The sequence below is a fragment of the Takifugu flavidus genome, chromosome 5 (assembly GCF_003711565.1).
Source record: "Takifugu flavidus isolate HTHZ2018 chromosome 5, ASM371156v2, whole genome shotgun sequence".
In the NCBI taxonomy this organism is placed as follows: Eukaryota; Metazoa; Chordata; class Actinopteri; order Tetraodontiformes; family Tetraodontidae; genus Takifugu; species Takifugu flavidus.
The window spans coordinates 2,589,000-2,607,858 of NC_079524.1; the positions used below are offsets into that span (position 1 = coordinate 2,589,000).

Genomic DNA, 18,859 nt, shown 5'->3' on the forward strand with positions numbered 1-18,859 from the left:
CAACAAAGAGAGTGGGGAGAGGGAAGTTACAGTGGGTGTCAGGCTTGAGTTTTATTCATGCAAGGTGCAAAATGCTAATGGGCGTTTTGAGCTGTGATGCCTTCATGGGTAACGGAGACAGATACTGAGGACGGCAATGGGAAGGGGCTGCACTCCTCTGTTCCTAATCATGTCATTCACCTGTTCTCTCTGCAGACTGTCCCTGGGTTTTCTGTGTTCACGTGGAACTACCGACTCAACCCCAGTAGCTGATTGACATCAATCAACCAACTCAACAGACAACTGTTCCCTGACTTCCTGTTGGCTGCCTGCCACAGCTTCCCCCATCCAGGCTGGCTCTGGCGGGAGTGTGGATGGAGCCAAGGGATTTGGTTGGCTCGGCCCGACCCAAAGAGGCGGAGTTACAGGGAGGCAGGGCGGCGCCGAATGAACGAGCCCACGAAGGAGCGGGGGCCACCACTTTGACGCGCATTGATGATGTGATTGGTACCATCAGCGAAGGGGAGGGGCTGGATGAACAGGGCGAGGGGCTTCTGGAGGAGCAGGAGTTCTCCATCAAGGAAGCAAGTTTCCAGGAAGGAAGTCTAAAGCTAAAGATTCAGACCACCAAGCGTACCAAGAAGCCCCCGAAGAACCTGGAGAACTACATTTGCCCTCCCGAGATCAGGATGACCATCAGGCCTCCGGTCGGAGAGAGCAAAGGGGCACGTCAGGGCAGAACAGGAGGAGGGACGGGTTCTGGGCGGGGCCAGAGAGATGAGGAGCGGGGACCTCCCAGAAAAAGGGTAAGGCACCATCATTGCATATCCAATATCACTGGGTCAGTTCTGTCTGATTATCTCCGAGCTAACTGCTCCCTCTGCCAAAGACTCCAGCTCTTTGTGTACTTCCTGTTTCCATGCTTGGTTACACAGGGTCAAAGTTTGCTGCGTAATTGAAACCAGTCATGGCTAACTGAGATCTCTCTCTAACTGTCTCTCTCTCTTTTCCACACACACACACACACACACACACACACACACACACACACACACACACACACACACACACACACACAGGAGCTTAGAATAGGGCTGACATAAGCAAGTGACAGCTGGTGTCTGCTCTCTCCATTTGTGGTCATATACACACAGACCTCTCCTCTCCTTCTCTCTTGAAATCATCTCTCGTGGGTCACCCCATCACGCATTGTGCACGTGTGCGTGTGTGTGTGTATGTGTGTGCCACTCTGTATCTACATGTCCTTTGGGGAATCTAGTGTTTGTAGAGTGTGTTGACCTACACAGTGGCGTGTGTGTCCACGCCTGACAGCCATCTCGGTGTCACAGAGCTCATCGGGCTCAGCAGGAACAAAGGCCTCATGTTGTCAACAGGATTCTCATCCTTGTTTTTGTTTTGTGTGTGTGTGTTTTAGTCTGTCTTGTGATTTTTAGACAGATTTGTTGAGCTCATGTGGTAATGGAGTATTTCTAGCCTGCCCAGCCCCATCATTGTAGTCAATTCTGTTTTCATATTGAGTGTTTTGCTTACCTTTAATAATATAAAGCTGCTGTTTTCTTGGAGTTTTACATTTTTAAATGGGAATAAGTAGCTGTAGCTTCATTTTCTCATTTACATTCCATTAGCCATAGAGTCAAAAAGAAAAGGTTAGTCATGTAAACTGCCACGAGATGGTGTTGAGCTATAAACAGCCGACAGGCACCGTAAGTTATCAGCTAATATGTGTCTCCTGGAGCCAATCGAAATGGGCAATGATGGATTTTAACACTTATACCTTATGTTTAAACTAATAATATGTGGAAAACAAAGTGAAGAACGCAAACTATTTTTGACTGAGGGTAGATGGGTGCAACGTGAGTGATTACTCAAACAGAAATTAGCTACTGCTTTGGAAGGAAACCCTGTGGGCGGTGATTTGTCATTAACAGATTTTGAGTACATCTAACACCACACTTTTGGTTTGTTGATGGGGGGGTGTCACCTCAGTGGCTGACCTTTTAGCTCCTTGTAAAAGAAAGCATGAGAGGAGAGCAGAAGAGAGGGTAGAGGAGAGGAGGGGGGAGGAGAGGAGAGGAGAGGAGGGGGGGAGAGGAGAGGGAGGAGAGAGGAGAAGAGGGGGGGAGGGGAGGAGAGGGGGGGGGAGGAGAGAAGGGGGGAGGGGAGAGGAGAGAGGGGGGGAGGGGAGGAGAGGGGGGGGAGAGGAGAAGAGAAGAGAGGGGAGGAGAGAGGAGAGGGAGAGGAGAGGGAGGAGAGGAGAGGAGAGGAGAGGGAGAGGAGAGGAGAGGAGAGGAGGGGGGGGGGAGGGGGGAGTGGAGAGGAGAGCAGGGAGGGGAGGGGGGAGAGGAGAGGAGAGAGGAGGAGAGAGGAGAGGAGAGGAGAGGAGAGGAGAGAGGAGAGGAGAGGAGAGGAGAGGAGAGGAGGGGGGGAGAGGAGAAGAGAAGAGAGGGGAGGAGAGGAGAGGAGAGGAGAGGAGAGGGAGAGGAGAGGAGAGGGAAAATGCATTGGTGTTGATTCACATCAGTTATAACCCTTCATCCTCTACTATCCACCCCATTTCTCAATCTCACCTCACCACCCCCACCTACACACAGACACACATACACACACCTGCCCCCCTCCCCCTCTGGCGTGCTTTCCCTCCATCCGACCATCACCTGCCACCTCAAGGGTGGAATATAAGCAAGTTCACTGGAGAAGAACACAGTAAAGAGAAATGCTGCGCTGCATCCTGGTGTGTGTGTGTGTGTCTGTTTGGTGTGTGTGTGTGTGTGTGTCTGGTGTGTGTGTTGGGGTTAAATACTCTCTTTGTAGTGTGAGTGAGGCAGTGTGTGGGGAGGGGCGGGGAGGCAAGAAGGGGAGCAGATGGACAGCTTCTCCTCAGCTATATTGTGTACAGATGTACTCTTTCTTTCTTATCTTTTTTCTCACTTTCTCAGCCGTTCCATTCTTTCCTTCCTCCGTGTCTTCCTGGTTTGTCCCCCTTGTTCTTCCACCCATCTTTTCCCCACTCTTTCCCTCTCTGTTGTGTTGTGGCAGATGGCAGCAGGGCAGCAGCAGCAGCCACAGAGCTGAAGCCAGAGTGTGAGCAGGGGATGGGGAGAGGAGAAGGGGTAGTGGAAAGAAGAGGAGGAGAGAGGAGGTGGGGGTCAGGCATATGGAGAGCCTGGTTAAGGGGCCCCCTCAGAGGGAGTGTGCATGTGCGTCTAGTAGTGTGATGAATAGGGGAGGCAGGGGGGACAGGACACAATGGATGCCCATTAAGACGGAGATTTGACTCTGATAAACAGAGAAAGAGAGATGTATGGATTGATGCAAAGAGAGAATTACTCCATTTCCCACATTTATTTATTGAAATTAAGCGATACATTAGTTGAAAATGAAAATAAATAAGACAGAAAAGGGCGTTAAAGAAGCATTCCCACTTCAGTTGGAGTGAATCAAAACAGTTTGAGCTCAAATTCTGCTTATTAAATGTACAAAAGCCAGAGAAATGGCTACATTGAGAAGAATGCTGCGGTGTCACCGCTAACGTGATCTGTGTGTATTTATAGATGTTACAATTACAATAAGCAGCTGCCTCGTGTCAGGGGACAGATCCACACGCATAAATGGGATATGATGGGCTCTGCTTCTCTGTCTCCAGCTGACATCACACACATGCTGAACATCCCCTCACACACAGCTCTTTGTCTGGCCACTCTGTGTGTGTTTAGAAGATGAATGTGTGTGTTCTAACAGATTGGGTCCTGGGTCAACCACTGCATCACTCCTCCACAACGACACACACATACGCACATGGACGTAGTTATCAGGCCAATGCCTGCACGTGATGGAGTATATGCAAGCTAGCATGCATTTCTCCTTCTCTCTCGCTCCCTCTCTCTTACACACATGCATACACACACAACCTCCACTTACAAATCATGTTGAGCAGTGATTGCGGTTTGAGAGAGCGTTTTCCTGGTTATCTGTCCAGTTCTCTGGACGTGCCAAATGTGGCTCTTAATCCATTTCACTATCTGTGGGGAGAGATAAGCCAGAGCTTTTCCAGGAGTCCAGGCCAGGCTATGTGTCACTGTTGTTTAGTATGTGCATTTGTGTGTCTATGCAAAACCTTGATGTGAGACTAACACTTATCTTGTCTTGACAGCCTCTCTACTTGGTGGCCCCCTGGCTCTGTGTGTGTGTGTGTCTGTCTGTCTGTGTGTGTGTGTGTGTTGCTTGGTGGTCCCCCAGTTATTTGTTATTATTATGTGTTAGTCAAGTGCATTCACAAGGAAATGAATGCTGCCATATGAATTGTGTGTGTGTGCGTGTGCGTGCATGCGCACGGGCACGAAGATGTGTGCATGATAGCCTTCTGATGTGAGCTTTTTTAGGCCTGGCTGAGACGGCGGTTGGTGACCTGAAGGACTTGATGAGCTCATAAAATAGAAGCATGTGTTTGTGTGTTTGACAGTGAGTGTGTATGTGATTTAAATTCTGCCCACCGAGAGCTACTCTTGACTGATTTATGTGCCCATGGAATAATCACCACTAATATAACCTCACCAAACTGACATGTTTGACTTTTTTTGCCTGTCCTTGTGGTATGTTTGTATGTATGTGGGCATTATGCCTGAGCAATGAGTAAGAGCTGGGACTACTTTAAGCAGCATTTTTGTGTGGTTGATGGGGGATGGTGTGTGCATGTGCGCGCGTGTGTGTGTGTATGTGTGTTTGTCAATGCTGGGGAGGGGTGAATGATTTAGCACCACTGAAACACCAGCTGTCCATCTGTGTCTGACCCCCCAACCAAGCACACACCCACACACACACACACACTTGAAACACACACCGACACCCAGAATGACACACTGACACCCACACGCACATGTTTTTGCGTCTAACCTCTGATCTGCTCTTGAGTATCTCTCGAATCTTTAGAAAGTCTAGACAGAACACAATCTGTTCATCTCTCTCATCAAGCACACATTCACACACAAACGTGGCCACAGCCATGAGATAGTCCTCCCTTATCAGAATTATGGAGGTGCTGTCGTGTAACCACAAAGAGTGACTTGGCAAGGTCACTCCTAGTCACACACACACACACACACACACACACACACACACAGAAATACAGCTGCACATGCACACAAAGGAAGAGTGCAGCTGAACTTTGACCCTGCTGCACAAGGTAATAGCCATTTAGCTAGCTCCAGTGTGTGTGTGTGTGTGTGTGTGTGTGTGTGCATTTCTGTGTCTCTGAATTGTTTGTTTGTATGAATGGGTCAGGGTTGAGACAACTGGAGTCTGGCCTTTGCTTTTTTACCCCAGGGTTGGATCTGTGTGTCTGTGTGTGTGTGTGTGTGTGTGTGTTGACCATTTGGTTGGAACTGTAGCTAATTTCTCCATCAGACACACACATACCATCTTCTCAATCTGTCCCAAAGGTCAAGACCTATTCTCTCACCATTGTGTCCAGTCCCAGTGGGCTGCTGTTCAGGCCCAGGCAGATGCAGGGAGATTATAAGATTTGTCTAGTCAGGCAACCAATGAAACCAAGACCCACACTGCCAATTATTTAGATATAAGTTCTCCATAATAGCCTATAATGTGGAGACATAACAATATAGAATATACTGTAAACCTGTATTTAATTCAAGCGCATGCATTTAGCAACAGCCACGGTTGAGGTCTTTTGCGGTTGCAGCTGATATTGTGTCATAGAATCATGTGTTTCTGGCGGCTGCCTTGCGTCTGTGTGGTGAGCCGGTGTGTGTGAGACAGACAGTGGAGTGTATTTTGTGGTTTCAGCAGCGGTCCAGCAGGGACAGAGGGTGATGTTCAGCATGGGGAGGGGGAGAAACTGGATGATGAGAGTCAAAGGGAAGGAGAAGCAGGCGCAGAGTATTGACTTTCACTGTGTCTCACTTGAAGCGTAAGTGTGTTTGTCAGTGAAATCTGATGTCCTCATCAGCTGTCTGGGACACGCCTGTCAGAAGGAGTGTGTGTGTGTGTGCGTGTGCTGAGAGAAAGGTGACAACAGCCCTCACCCAAATTTAGATGGATTATATCAAAAAATTGTTTTATTTACCAAGAGTTTTTTTTTTCCAGTAATGGCCATTAAATGATGTTAAAATCCTAGAGGTCATTAGAGGTCAATGGAACTGTGGCGTTTGAGACAGTTTTCTCTTTCATTCTGCCCACTTTTCTGTTGAGTTTCTAGTCTTTGTATGAGGCTTTGTAAAGTAATCCGCCTCTAGTTCTGCTGTGTGTTTATGCCCGTTGTCTCTTAAGTATGGATGCGGACATGAATAAATTATATAAATGTGTCTGTCTGTCGATCTGTCTGTGGCTCTGTCCCCTGAGGTAGCTCAGACTAAACAAACAGCTGTGTTTATGAAGCAGGGAAGAGCCACCAGGGTCTTCTGTTTAGTGGTCCATTTCAGCACACACACCCATATGTTCACATGCACTCTCCCAAATGCCCCGTGCTCCTCATCTATTACCTGCCCCGCTCTGTTGCATTCCCGCCCCTTGTGTTTTCTGCTCCGCTCAGTCCCTTGCTCTCTCGGGCCCCCGTGCTCGTTCTGTTTCTCAGACTGCGAGGAATGCCACTCTGCCTGACCTCTCACCTACAGCAAGGAGGGGTGCCGGTTTAGACAAGAGAGCGAAGGGGCAGCTGCAGTCATGTGCCTGCGTCGGCGAGGGAACAGAGGTTGTTAACTCAAATACACACACTTTAATTCTGACGTAGCTCAAGCAAAGGCCCAGCTAGCTGCCTGCAGGATGCTTTTGGTTCCCCTCCTGGTGTGCCTGTGTGTGTGTGTGTGTGTGTGTGTGTGTGTGTGTGTGTGTGTGTGTGTGTGTGTGTGTGTGTGTGTGTGTGTGTGTGTGTGTGTGTGTGTGAACGCGTGAGTGAAGTGCAGCCTCATACAAAGGCATTATTGTTGGTGCGAGGGGCCTAAAGGGAGGTGGGCCGTCTGATTGGTTAAGACCATTGTGTCTCACTTTGCCCATTTTCTCTCTCGTTGCCGATGTCCTTACGGAGGTTCTGTAACTCTCTCTTGAGAGTTGGAGTTCATTTGAGGGCTTGAGAAAAAATATTTTGGCCCATGGCAGTGAAGGGGTTACTTAATGCACCCAAAGTGTAGACTGTAATTTCCAAGCCTTAACATCTCTGTTACCAGCCATCATGTATAGCTGTGCTGCAAATCAAAAAAGAAATCACATTTCTCACATTTTTCACATCCCAACAGTTGTAAAGCGTTTCTGTAACTAAGAAAGCCAGTTTTACCTGTTCACACCTGCAGTCTTGACTTTTAGTGCTCCCCGACAGAAGTGGTGAGTGTATTTTTTTATAGTTTAATTCTAAAATGCGGTCATTCCCGAGGGCATCTCTCCTGCTGACGGCACTCTTCAGATGGAGACGCAGGGAAGTTGGACCATTGTCTTTTACCAAATTGATTTATCCAACTTCAGTAGACACCAGCGCTGCCCTTGAGAGGCTGCTGTTGCTGCATTATTCAGTGTACAGTGACAGAACTGTGAAACAAAAGTGCTTTGATGCAACACAATGTGCACGTTGTTCTAAATTGATGATCTTAATCAAAGACTCTAAGGGGGAATCTCCAAAGTATCTGCTGACCCATAATGGTATTGTCACACTTTTGCAACAAACCCCGCTCAGCGCTGGACTTTTGCTAAACATTCTCCACTTCCTCTGAGTTTTATTTAGCTACTCAGAACTTTATAGGACACAAATGTTAAGTTCAGTGTTTAAATTCCTCCTCTTGCTTTGCTTTAGCAGCACAGTTGCAGTGTTATTGTTTCCTTTGCTTTGTGAGAGAGGAAGTGTTTACCCTCTGTGCAGCTCATGTCTCCAATCACCCATCATTCCACACAGGAAGTCATCCCTTAGGATTTAGGTCAGCCCACTGGCTGTTAATTGTTTCCTGTTATATGAAAGTGGCACGATTGGTCATATTGTTAACAGAGTACGGGAGAAAAAAAACAAAAAACAAAGCAAAAATCCTCGTTTGATACTACGTGTTGTGTGTTTTCTCAATGTGTGGGGGTGGCATTTGCTGCTAAGGCCTAATTGAACCAAATTACATATTTCTTTTGAGTTGGGATCCTTTGTTCGTGTCTGTAGATTGTCGGGGATGTGTGTGATACGAGCATAAAAGGCCGTATTTAAGTGTCTGTGCTGAATGTGATGCATAACACTGTCACAGTTGGTACATAATCACTGAAATAATCACTTTTAATGTGCCTCTTAGTGCTATTCACATAAAGGGCGCACAAATGCCTGCATCTGTACCATTAATGCAAATACAGGGGATTAGATGTACACTTTGTGTAGCATGTAAATGGCTCTGTCATTACTAACGGTGTGAAAACCTTCAATTGCACACTAATAACATGCTTTGGTTCAGCCAATCACAGGCTTTTGTTCGAATTGAGTCATTTATGTCTGACCATGTCTGAAGAGAGTGTGACAAGGAGATTCTCGGGTGTTGCGCTGTTATCCTTATGCACCCTCCAATCTGAAGGATTACTGCTGTAGATGTAGGAGGGACCCTTTCACTTGAGACCCACTGCTGTGCATTAAATCTGGCTCCGGCTTTACAGTAGTCTAAAGGATAAATGTTCTGTAGGCCGAATGGCTGATCAGGCCCAGCAGGGAAGAAATATACCGGCATGTCAAGCACATTTGGAAGCAAATACTGGCGTCTTTAAGCTCCACGCATATTGAGCTGGAGTGTTTGTCCCAGTGCCGACGTCTTGACTGGAGGCCAGTTCCAAAACATTCCCACCAAACTTTCCCAGAATGTGCATTAGGTGGCACGGTCTCCACCGGGTCTGAGATGGCAAACCGTCGGTAAAAACTGTAGCGGAAGGAAAAAACAACACAATTTGAGGCTGCGCGCCTGATCCCTGTGATCCTCAAACTGTCCCACCTTGATGCCCCCTCCTATTTCTCATCTTCCCCCCTCTCTCTTCCCCCCCTCCCCTGCTGTGGGTCTCCTCAGGCGCATGAATGGAAGTCTTTATTCCCTGGAGAACTGGTGGGAAGAACGAGAGAACGAGGAACGGGGTTGTGGGGGGGGGGGGGGGGGGGGGGTAGCAGGGAGGGAGGGAGGGAGGAAGAAGGGAGGGATGAGGTCTGTGAGAGTCGCCACAAGATCAACACAGTGCCTCTCTTCTCTCTTCTTCATCGCTTTTGCCTCCTTTTCTTTGTTAACCCCCCCCCCCCCAAACCCCAGTCTAAGTGCTCTGGACACAAAACTGTGTTAGTATTCATAGTGTTTGTTTGCAGAGGAGTTGTGTGTGTGTTAGTGAGAGCGACAGAGAGAGAGAGAGAGAGAGAGAGAGAGAGAGAGAGAGATCTGTCAGAAACACAGATCACAGCAAAGCAGCACTCTGAATGGAACTTTTTTGGGGGGGGGTTGTAGTGGTGGTTCCCACAGGGGGAGAATGGTCAGCTCCAGAGGGAAGAAGAAAAGGAGGGATAAGATGAGTATGTGTGAAGGTGGGCGGGGCATTGCACGAGACCACAGGGGCCGAGGGAGACACGGTGGTGTCAAAGCCAAGGAAGAGTGTGTGACAAGGAAAAATGGGATGATCATACCTGTCATGAGGTTTTTAGACGGGTTCGAGCTGTGGGTCTGTGCACCATTCTTCTTGTTTTTGCACTGCTCTCTCTCTCTCTCTCTCTCTCTCTCTCTCTCTCTCTCTCTCTCTCTCTCTCTCTCTCTCTCTCTCTCTCTCTCTCTCTCTCCTCTCTCTCTCTCTCTGCCACTGCTCTCATTCTTTCACTAACCCTCTCCCTCCTCATTCCACCCCCCCTCTCTGTCTCTCTCTCTCTTTGTGTGTCTGCCTGGACAGCTGCCCAGTTCCATACACAGAGAAAAATGAAACACTCTAACCACTGGGCGTGCAGCCAAATAAAAGGCTCCCAAAAAAAAAAAAAAACTATTTGAAGGGCAACGTGTTTGTGTGCGCCTGCCAGTGTTTGCGTGCACGGAGGTTGTGTATATGTTTGCTGGTCTATATTTGTGTATATGTGTGCTGGCTTGTGAGATTTGGGTGTGCCTGTTTAGGGTGTTCTTTCCCAGTGTAATTTTGCAGCCAGGGTGCTGCATGTGCGTGCGTGTATGTCTGTGAGCGAGAAGTTCCACTCCGTTTATTCAGCAGTGGAAAAGGAAAGGAAAGGAGGGTTTGTCACATACTTCCCCACATGTCAGACCGAAGGAGAAAGGAGCGCAGCTTTTTACAGCCGGGCTTCCATTAAGACGCACGCATGGATTTGTCCCTTAATATATGCTGACTCATTTGTGAAGTGCTTTTCAGTTAAGGGCAATTGCAGCACTTAGTCACATATTATCCATGACCCCCTTTTGCTGTTATCTGATGGTTACATCACCAGTGGGAAGGAATGTATTTGCCTGCATTCTGGTGTTTGAGAGCTCACCTACAGGAAGGCATCCCGGGAAGAGGCTGTTTTCCTTTATGACTCAAACTCTGAGCGCAGCATTGACGGTTTTAATGATGTTTAGGCCTCGGCCTGCAGGGTGTGTAGGTAGAGGCCGAAACATTGCTTTGTAGCAGGCTTTTGACTAAGCTAAATTTGTACAGATTTCGTTTGTAGAGGAAGGAACGTTTGGAAAAGACCGAAGCCTCTCAGCTCTTGGGCTTGTAGGTTTCTCCCCAGGGTCAGAGTCCATGTGAGTGCTAATTTCCTGACTAATGCCCCCTGCTGCAGGCCCACAGTAGTACAGGGAGATGATATTCCTTATTTATGCTGCAGATTAATGTTGCCTGGACAACATTTACATGCACTCTGCCATTCATTAAGTGTCCCAACTGAATTAAGCATGGTATGTAATAGCTTCCAATGACTTTCCTGTTAATCACGGTAAATACATAAATGCTCATTATCGTAGTTATACGACTGACCAGCATACGGTAAATTATAAATGAGTTTCTACACACTGTTGGCTGCATCGCCTCACTTAGTCTTTGTGTGAACCTTAGATACTAAGTGTATTGTCCTTGGATGTGCTGCATGCAGCAGAACAGAGGGAGAGGGGAGGAGAGGGTGGTATTTGGGCGGAAACTAAGAACAAAAAGCTGAACTTGTGCCAATAACACAAACAGAAAGACGAGAGAGCTCTTTGGTTGTAGCCGATGAGGTGTCTACAAGCCCCTTTGTTTATCACCTTGGGGTTAGTTTGTGGTAAGGAGGATACATCTTATCTCTCTCTCTATATATATAATGCATGTGTGTGTTACTCTACCCCCCACCCTTTGTTTGGCTTTTTATATGCCCTCTTATAACCTGAAACAGCAGGTATTCCAGTGCAGGTGAAATGAGAAAGCATATGTGGATCATGTATCTGCCACCCTATCCTTCTCTGGACCCACCGTGTCTCTTCACACACACACACACACACACACGCACACACACAGTAGCCGTGAAGGATAGTGCGTGTTAATCATGAGCACTTCCATGCATAATACCATACAGGTGTGAGATTGACCTTTACTGTACAGTAGTATGGAGTAAATTAGGAGTGCATTTGTGGAGATGAATTCAAAAGTTGTATTCTTTACTTCTGTATGATTAATTACTCTGTATTCATACGTGTCAGACAACGAGAGCAGCAGCTAGAACTTTGGTTGCTCAACTGTATTCGCTACATTAGCATTTTGGGTTCCTATTTTTGGAGGCTCAGCTTAATAAAGCATGTGCATTTAGTGTAAGCGTGTGGGGATAGCGCGCATGCTTCTGTGTACACGTAGAGGGACGGCCTGTGGTTAAGTTCTATCTCCTTGCAGAGAGGCAGGAGAACGCTGCCTTGTTGCATCACACTGAATCTGATAATAACAGGCTCAACCACAAAAGCCATCCGCTGCTCTACATTTTACATGATCCGGCAGCGCTGTGAAGTCTAATGCTGGATATCCGATTTTTACAATTTCAGTTCATCGTTTCTGAACGCAAATGAGAGTAGATAAGTGAGCCTAGTGCTTTTAAAGCACTAGGCTGAAGACACTCTTGACTTAAGCCCCCAGCTCTCTCAGCATGTAACAGCCTTACCACAGAAATCTGATTTTTGTCTAAACAAGCCCGTGTATTGTACACACTCTTTGGCTCCGCTAACAAAGGTATTAAAAGTGTCAGTGCGGTTGAGAAAAAGAAAACTGCAAAGTCAGAGCTCAACAAATCTGTCATTAGTTATCTACTGACAAAGATCTCCAGTGTGCAACTGGATTTTGTTTTGGATATATTTCTGTCAAGATGTCTGTTGCTTATCATTATCATATCATTGGTCTTTTCCTCTGTGCTTTAAAAAGCTGTTTTCTGATGCGGTCTGTATACAGTAACCGGAATTGTTTCCCTTTTGTGTCATCCACAGACCTACGAGCGCCAGTTCAGAATGTCTGAGCAGAGAGAGGGAGGCCTGCTGCAAATAATGGGAGATCCCACTTCGCCCAAACACCAGCTCCGTAGCTCCCTCCCTCCAGCGCTCACACAGCAGCCACAGCACGGCCTCACGCAACAATTCCAGCACGTTCACGGACATCAACATCAAATCAACACAGACTGGATCACATCTGCAGTGTCCTCTACATCCCCTGCCAATCCTGCGGATTTTGATCCAGACAGAGAACTTGTGGGAGGCGGCAGGGGCGCCTCGCTTGATCCGAATCAACCTTTCTTGCGAGCAGCGGCGCATAGCCCTTCACCTCAGAGATCCTTGACTCCAGACTTGCAGTTGCCAGTTGTTACAGATGCTAGCATCCTCAACCTCACCTCTCTCAGCAGGTATGGCACACAATCCCGCGTGTTTCATCACACCTTTAAGGAACTCCACTGTCTCATATCTACAAATGTATTAATTTATGAGCAACGTTCGATCATATTTTCTTCTCGTAAGCGTTCCCTCTACGTCATTTTGTAATAAAAAAGGGTTAAGCTTTGTTCATTACAAAACCAAACACCATTATGTTGAAGTTTAATTGGTTTATTGATTTAAGTAAAACTCATTTTATGTGTATTTTTTTCTGTTGCTCTCTTCAGGGGTAGAGTTTTGCAGGAGGTTAGTGAGCAGCTCTTTGGGAACATCAAGAGGAAGTATGGCAGGAAGGACTCCCAGAGGATGATTTGCAATCCCCACGGTGCTGATACACCTTGGGGAAGGGAGCCAGAGAAAGGATCGGAGAGCCCAACTAATTCAGAGGAGAGGCAGAAGTACAGGCAAGAGGATGCAGCTGAGCGATTCCATGAGGAACGAGAGGAAAGAAGGAAAGATGACAGAGAGCGAGTGCTTTCTGGCAAAAGGGGAGATGAAGATGACAGAGGAATGCCCATGCTGACAGAGGAGGGTAAAGGAAGAAAAAGGCGGAGGAGGCCTTCTTATGACGCCTCTTTTCCTGGAGAAGAGCAATCACAGCAATGGCAGGATTCTCCCATTACAGAGAAGCACCAATCCGGGCCCCCGGAACCCAAAGTACCACACAAGATGGACACTCACAAAACTGATTGTCGACTGACAAGTCAGGGCGATGTCGGCAGAGAAAAGATGGATAAAGTCGACAGAGCTGACAAAGGCGACAGAAGAGATAAAGGGGAGAGGTTGGACAGAGCAGAGAGAGGACAGATTGTTACGAGCACTTCTGATATCGAGTCGGCTTTGAGTACCAGCAGAATGAAAAAGAATTCTGTCGGTTATCCGAAGATCAGCACGGACGCGATCAAACACAGAGAGTCTCTTCAAAATCACATCAGCAAAAGCAATCTCATCGCCAATCCTAGACTTCCCAGCCCAAACCCGAGCCCGAGTCCCAGGAGTAGCATCAGCCCTAGCCCTAGCCCTAAGCCCCGGCCCAATATCAGCCCCCTTCCCAGTCCCAGACATAGAGTGGCACTGAGTCCTAGCCCCAGTGACAGTGCCAGCTCCACTGCCAGTTCCAGACCAAATAAGGGAAAGGACAGGTGGTCCTACCTTAAAGCTAAAAGCCATGCCAGCCTCACATCACCACAGAGAGAGAACCGGGGTAGCCCTTCGGCCCTGGCTGAGCCACCTTCAGCTTTTCCCATCACCCCCTCCAGTCCTCTCTACACCAACACGGACAGCCTTACTGTCCACATGCCCATTAAGCGGAAACGAGGACGACCCAAAAAGCAGCCACTGCTAACAGTGGAGACCATTCACGAGGCAACCTCCACTTCACCTCCAAGCCCACTGGCACAGGAATGCTCCGCAGGGCTAAGCCGTAGGAGGAAGACACATCCGCTGAACTCCTTCGTGCAAATGCCCTCCACAACCACCAGCACCAACAGTCTACTTCTAAAACGTGGTCGCGGAAATAACAGGCCGCTGAATAAAGTCAAGCTTGGGAAAATGCAGAGCATCCTGAATGAGCTCTTCTCAGGTTCCAGTCAAAATGGCGCCCTTGCCCTGAAATCATCTTCTGCCCCGGTTAACTCCACCATGAGTGCAATGGCTTCCACTATTGAGGCCCGCTTAGGAAAACAGATAAACGTCAGCAAAAGAGGAACCATCTACATTGGTAAAAAGAGAGGGCGGAAACCTAGGTCAGAAACCCAGGGCTCCAACCCTTCCAAAACCACTAGGGAAAAACTGCCTTCGTCTGTCTCTATGTCGGGTCTCTATGAGAGCCCTGCAGTGCCTTTAACATCCTCATCGCCCAGCTCTAGTGCTTCATCTCTAAGAGCAAACCATTGTGATACTGCCATGCCCAGTTTACAGCCCATTTCATCCCTGCACTCCAAACCAACAGGTAGGAGTTTCCTCTCTGGGGGATGGAAACTATCTCCTCCACAGCTCTTGGCTAATTCACCTTCCCACCTGTCAGAAGGAGCATCGGTTAAAGAGGCAACACTGTCCCCCATCAGCGAGTCCCACAGCGAGGAGACTATCCCAAGTGACAGCGGGATTGGAACGGACAACAACAGCACCTCGGATCAAACCGAGAAAGGCTCCGCCTCTCGCCGCAGGTGATAACCAAGCCACCTCTCTACCACCCTCCAGGCTTCCGTTTAATCAAGTCACATGCATGTGTTGTACTGTATTAGTAAATGTGGTGTTTAATGTGACCGTGTGCTGTTTACAGGTACTCATTTGATCTGTGTGGGTTCGAGGCTGCAGAAGCAGCAGCCCTGGAAGCCTCCAGCAGGGGCAGCAGAACGCGCTGCGAGCGGCAAGTTGCGGCTGTTAACAGCTTCCTGTCACAGCAAGAAAAGAAGCAAAAACATCATCGGCGGAAGAGGAAGTGCCTACAGAGCCGGGATCATCTCCACTTTCTCTCAGAACTGGAGGAGGTTAGAGAGGAAGACGCCTTTGACCGTGTAATGTCCAACAGTGTCTTTATGTTTCCCTAAACGTTCTCTCTTTCTCCAGGTTGTGCTAAAGCTCCAGCAGCTGCGAATTTCTCACAGGCGATACGCCTGTTTTCCCCAGCACCCATACCCCTCCATTTTCCGTCTTAATTTCCATCATTATTACCCCGTTACCTATGACTCATATTCCTGTGACTCCGGCTCATACCTCCGAAGGAGTGCTGATTTGAAGGCCAAGCGAAGACGTGGCCGTCCAGCCAAGTCTAACGAGCCAGTTACATCCAAACTGCCTTTTGTTCCAGGATACAGCTTTCCATTGGCTGGAGGAAATTACTATGCAGCGCCATATGCTATGCCTTATGCACCTCCTCTTAGTCTGGGCTACTTTCCTCCAGCTCCTCCATTTTACCTGCCCCATCACTCACTAGGACCTGCACCTCCATCTCCCTTCATGAGACCTGCTGTCCCTCCTCCCAAAGCGTTCCATTCCAGTGCACATTCAAAGCTGCAGCCCGGGGCCAAACTTCGCAGCAGTAGTGGCCCAGTGCAGGGACCCACTGTCAGAGGAGAAGGCCTTGGGTCCCTAGGTAGCGGCAGTGTAGGCGGTCTTGCAGGGGTTCGTCTTCATAAGAGGAAGCACAAGCACAAACATAAGCACAAGGACGAACCCCTCCTTTCACTGCGAGACCGGCAGGACCTGGGGGGACTCTTCAGTGGAGCTAAGACCAATGCACATCTCACCGCGCTGAGAGACAGGAGGGACCTGGGCAGCCAAGACCCCTCAAAGCATCTGGAGAAGCAGCGGAGCAGTGGTAGAAGCTCAGGCCTCACGTCCAGCTTGGGGATGTTTCAGTCAGACCAGCTGTCCTCACATTCTCTTGTTGACAGCCAGTTTCGCTCCCGCCAGACTCGGCAGCCAGCAAACAGCTTCATGGGCAACTACAGTAGCCGGTCTAAGCAGTCAGATTCAGCTCCTAACCTCTTCATGGGCACACAGGAGGAAGCGAGTGACAGTAGGACCATGAAGACAAGACATTCTGTGTTTGGAGATCAGGGCCTACAGTCTTTCCAAACTGCCAGGCAGGACCCAGGTCAGGTGAACAAGTGCACCAGTTCCTCCCTCGCTGGTAAGAATCAAGTAAATTCGACTTAACGCTGTGTTTACGGATGTTTGCTCTCCATTTGTTGGTTCTCTTTCAAAAAACCCAAACTTCCTATTGCTTTCTTGTTTCTGTTCTTGTTTTTGTTGCCAGTATCCATACATGATTCACCTGTAGTCTGTGATTTAAAGCGTCAGCGATCGTCATTAAAGATCTGCAGGGCAACGTGAATTCAGAAAATCATTTAGCAACAGTTTAGAACCTTAACGTGTACGAGCCTTAAATTCCAGTTCATATTAGCGTTACTACAGGCTGTCAATTGCTATCAATAAAAAATTGGTCATTGATGTGATTCTCAACTGTTTTAATAATTAAGGGGAATCTTCTCAAATTACCTTTGTTTGACTTATTATTAGAAATAGTATATGTGAAATACTATTCAGTTAAGGAGGACAGCATGATATGGAAAGTTCCCAAAACTCATAGCCATGCATAGCATATTCTTTCCACCTTTAGCTTTAAATAATTTCTTCAGATACTTTATGTCCCATCTACAAAACTGTGTTGGCCAAGTGCTAAATTGTATATAGCACAGCAGCGCAGACATGGCGATTCATCCTTTTTAACCAGACAAAGAGGAAAAACTGCTCCAGTCTTCATTACCAAATGAACATCGGTGCATTCTGATTTCTCTGTGCACATCTGGCTGGGGAAGGAGAATGTGATGCATGGATGGAGAGGACTATAATTCACCAATCTTTCCTTCCTCCCCTCCCTTCCTCCTCTCTTGCCAATGCCTTTGCCAAAGATATATTATTCACACCGTGTGATTTATTTTCTACAGACAAGCCGTAAAAGGCCCTTGTCTGTGTAAAAAGAGCTGGCACGCAGCCAGGGGTTTAATGACTGGGGCCTAGTCCAGTGGTGGGGAGGAGAAGCCAGGGGCTCAGTTAGAATACACCCCCATCCTGGGGGATCCAAGATGGATGACTCATATATGCACAACAGCAGCATATAACACTCTGTTATCCTTCCAGTCCATCACAGCACTGTGATTGCTACATACTATATACGAGAGGTTCCCTTTCCCTTCGTGCTGTTTCTGCACTTGCGTCTCATTTGCCTCTCTTGCACAATTTCTGCACATTTCCCTTGGATTCTCCACCTCTTCCTCCCCCTCCCCCACCTCTCTTTCCTTTCTCGTTCTGCCTTGTCTCCCCTCCCTCCTGTTCCCCCATTACCCTCTCTTTCCCCCAGTCCTGCCGCCCCTCCTCAAACATGACTTGCCGTCTCACATCACGGCTTTAGTCCAATTAAAGCAGAGGTGCATGTGCGGATAACGGATGCCGAATGTTTCCAACGCACGAAAATTCCCACTTTTCTCGTTCACTGTCGCTGCAGGTACCTAAAGGGATCAAGTGATCCTTGATATATAATAACATGAGTCAGATTCTTGCATGTGTGTGAGAAACGCATGTGATGATGATGTGGTTTTATGCTGCTGTAAGAGCCATTTCTGTCATTAGAGCCCCTCCTCCTGAGTTGCACACAAAATAATACACTCAAACTAAGACAGGTAAATGATTTCAACGTAGTCATTTTAGGGAATAACGTACAAACACAACTTAGACGCTCTGAGCCAGTTTCTGTGAAGTAGGGAGTTCTTGCTCCACAGAGAAGCAGCTCTTCCGTGCCACACGGCCTTTCACACTGCGGAAGGTCACGGGTTTTATGTTCCGTGTATGCAGCTCGTAAATTTCGGCTACTTTGTAGTCTGGGTGTGCATGTGCGTGCGTCAACCTAATGAAGTACCGGCATTTCGGTGCTTTCTACACTGGCCTAATTTCAGATGTTCCCGAGAATCAAACGTGATGTGGGATGTTCCGTTGATTTCGGATTTGAGGCTGGTAACGCTGGACCTTGTCTGTCCTAACTCCTATTCACAAACCCTTCATTAGAATTCATCTCTGCTCTGCTCCACTGAAATCATATTAAAACATTTTCCCATTCTGTTTATTTTTTGTAACAGTTAAGCACATTCCACCAGGTATATATTGTACATTATATGGTTGCAGTGGCACTTCAGGTTTCCAAACAAAGACGACTTAAATGCCCATTTAATGAAGGATGAGATTTACTCAGGCTATTGTGCTTCACCCTTTATGCTTCGCACCTAAGAAACCAAACAAAGCCGACACTGCTGTGGTCCGTGAATACATTTTCTATCTGTAATAGTTTATGGAGGACATAAATAACAACAAAAATAATGGCTGTATTATCATTATTGCTGCTGTTGTTGTCCAGTCAGTGAAATAGTGAGGGAAAGGAAATGGTGCTGCGTGAGTCGTTAAATTGAAAGAATATATTATAATATATTGCCACACATGAACAGTAGAGTAAA

At 47.6% G+C, this 18,859-nt stretch overlaps 1 protein-coding gene across 4 annotated transcripts in view; it reads left to right on the forward strand.

Annotated features, from left to right (window-relative positions):
- setbp1 (SET binding protein 1) overlaps positions 1-18,859 on the forward strand; it is a 29,897-nt gene that overhangs the window by 5,757 nt on the left and 5,281 nt on the right. For 2 of the 4 annotated variants that reach the window (XM_057032833.1, XM_057032832.1), the window contains 5 exons: positions 196-785; positions 12,411-12,820; positions 13,076-15,016; positions 15,133-15,340; positions 15,420-16,485. In XM_057032833.1, coding sequence (XP_056888813.1) covers positions 354-785; positions 12,411-12,820; positions 13,076-15,016; positions 15,133-15,340; positions 15,420-16,485 — 4,057 coding nt within the window. In that variant the 5' untranslated portion in view covers positions 196-353. Of the gene's footprint in view, positions 1-195; positions 786-6,134; positions 6,704-12,410; positions 12,821-13,075; positions 15,017-15,132; positions 15,341-15,419; positions 16,486-18,859 lie in introns of those variants that run through there. The other 2 variants (XM_057032834.1, XM_057032835.1) reach the window with 2 other exon arrangements.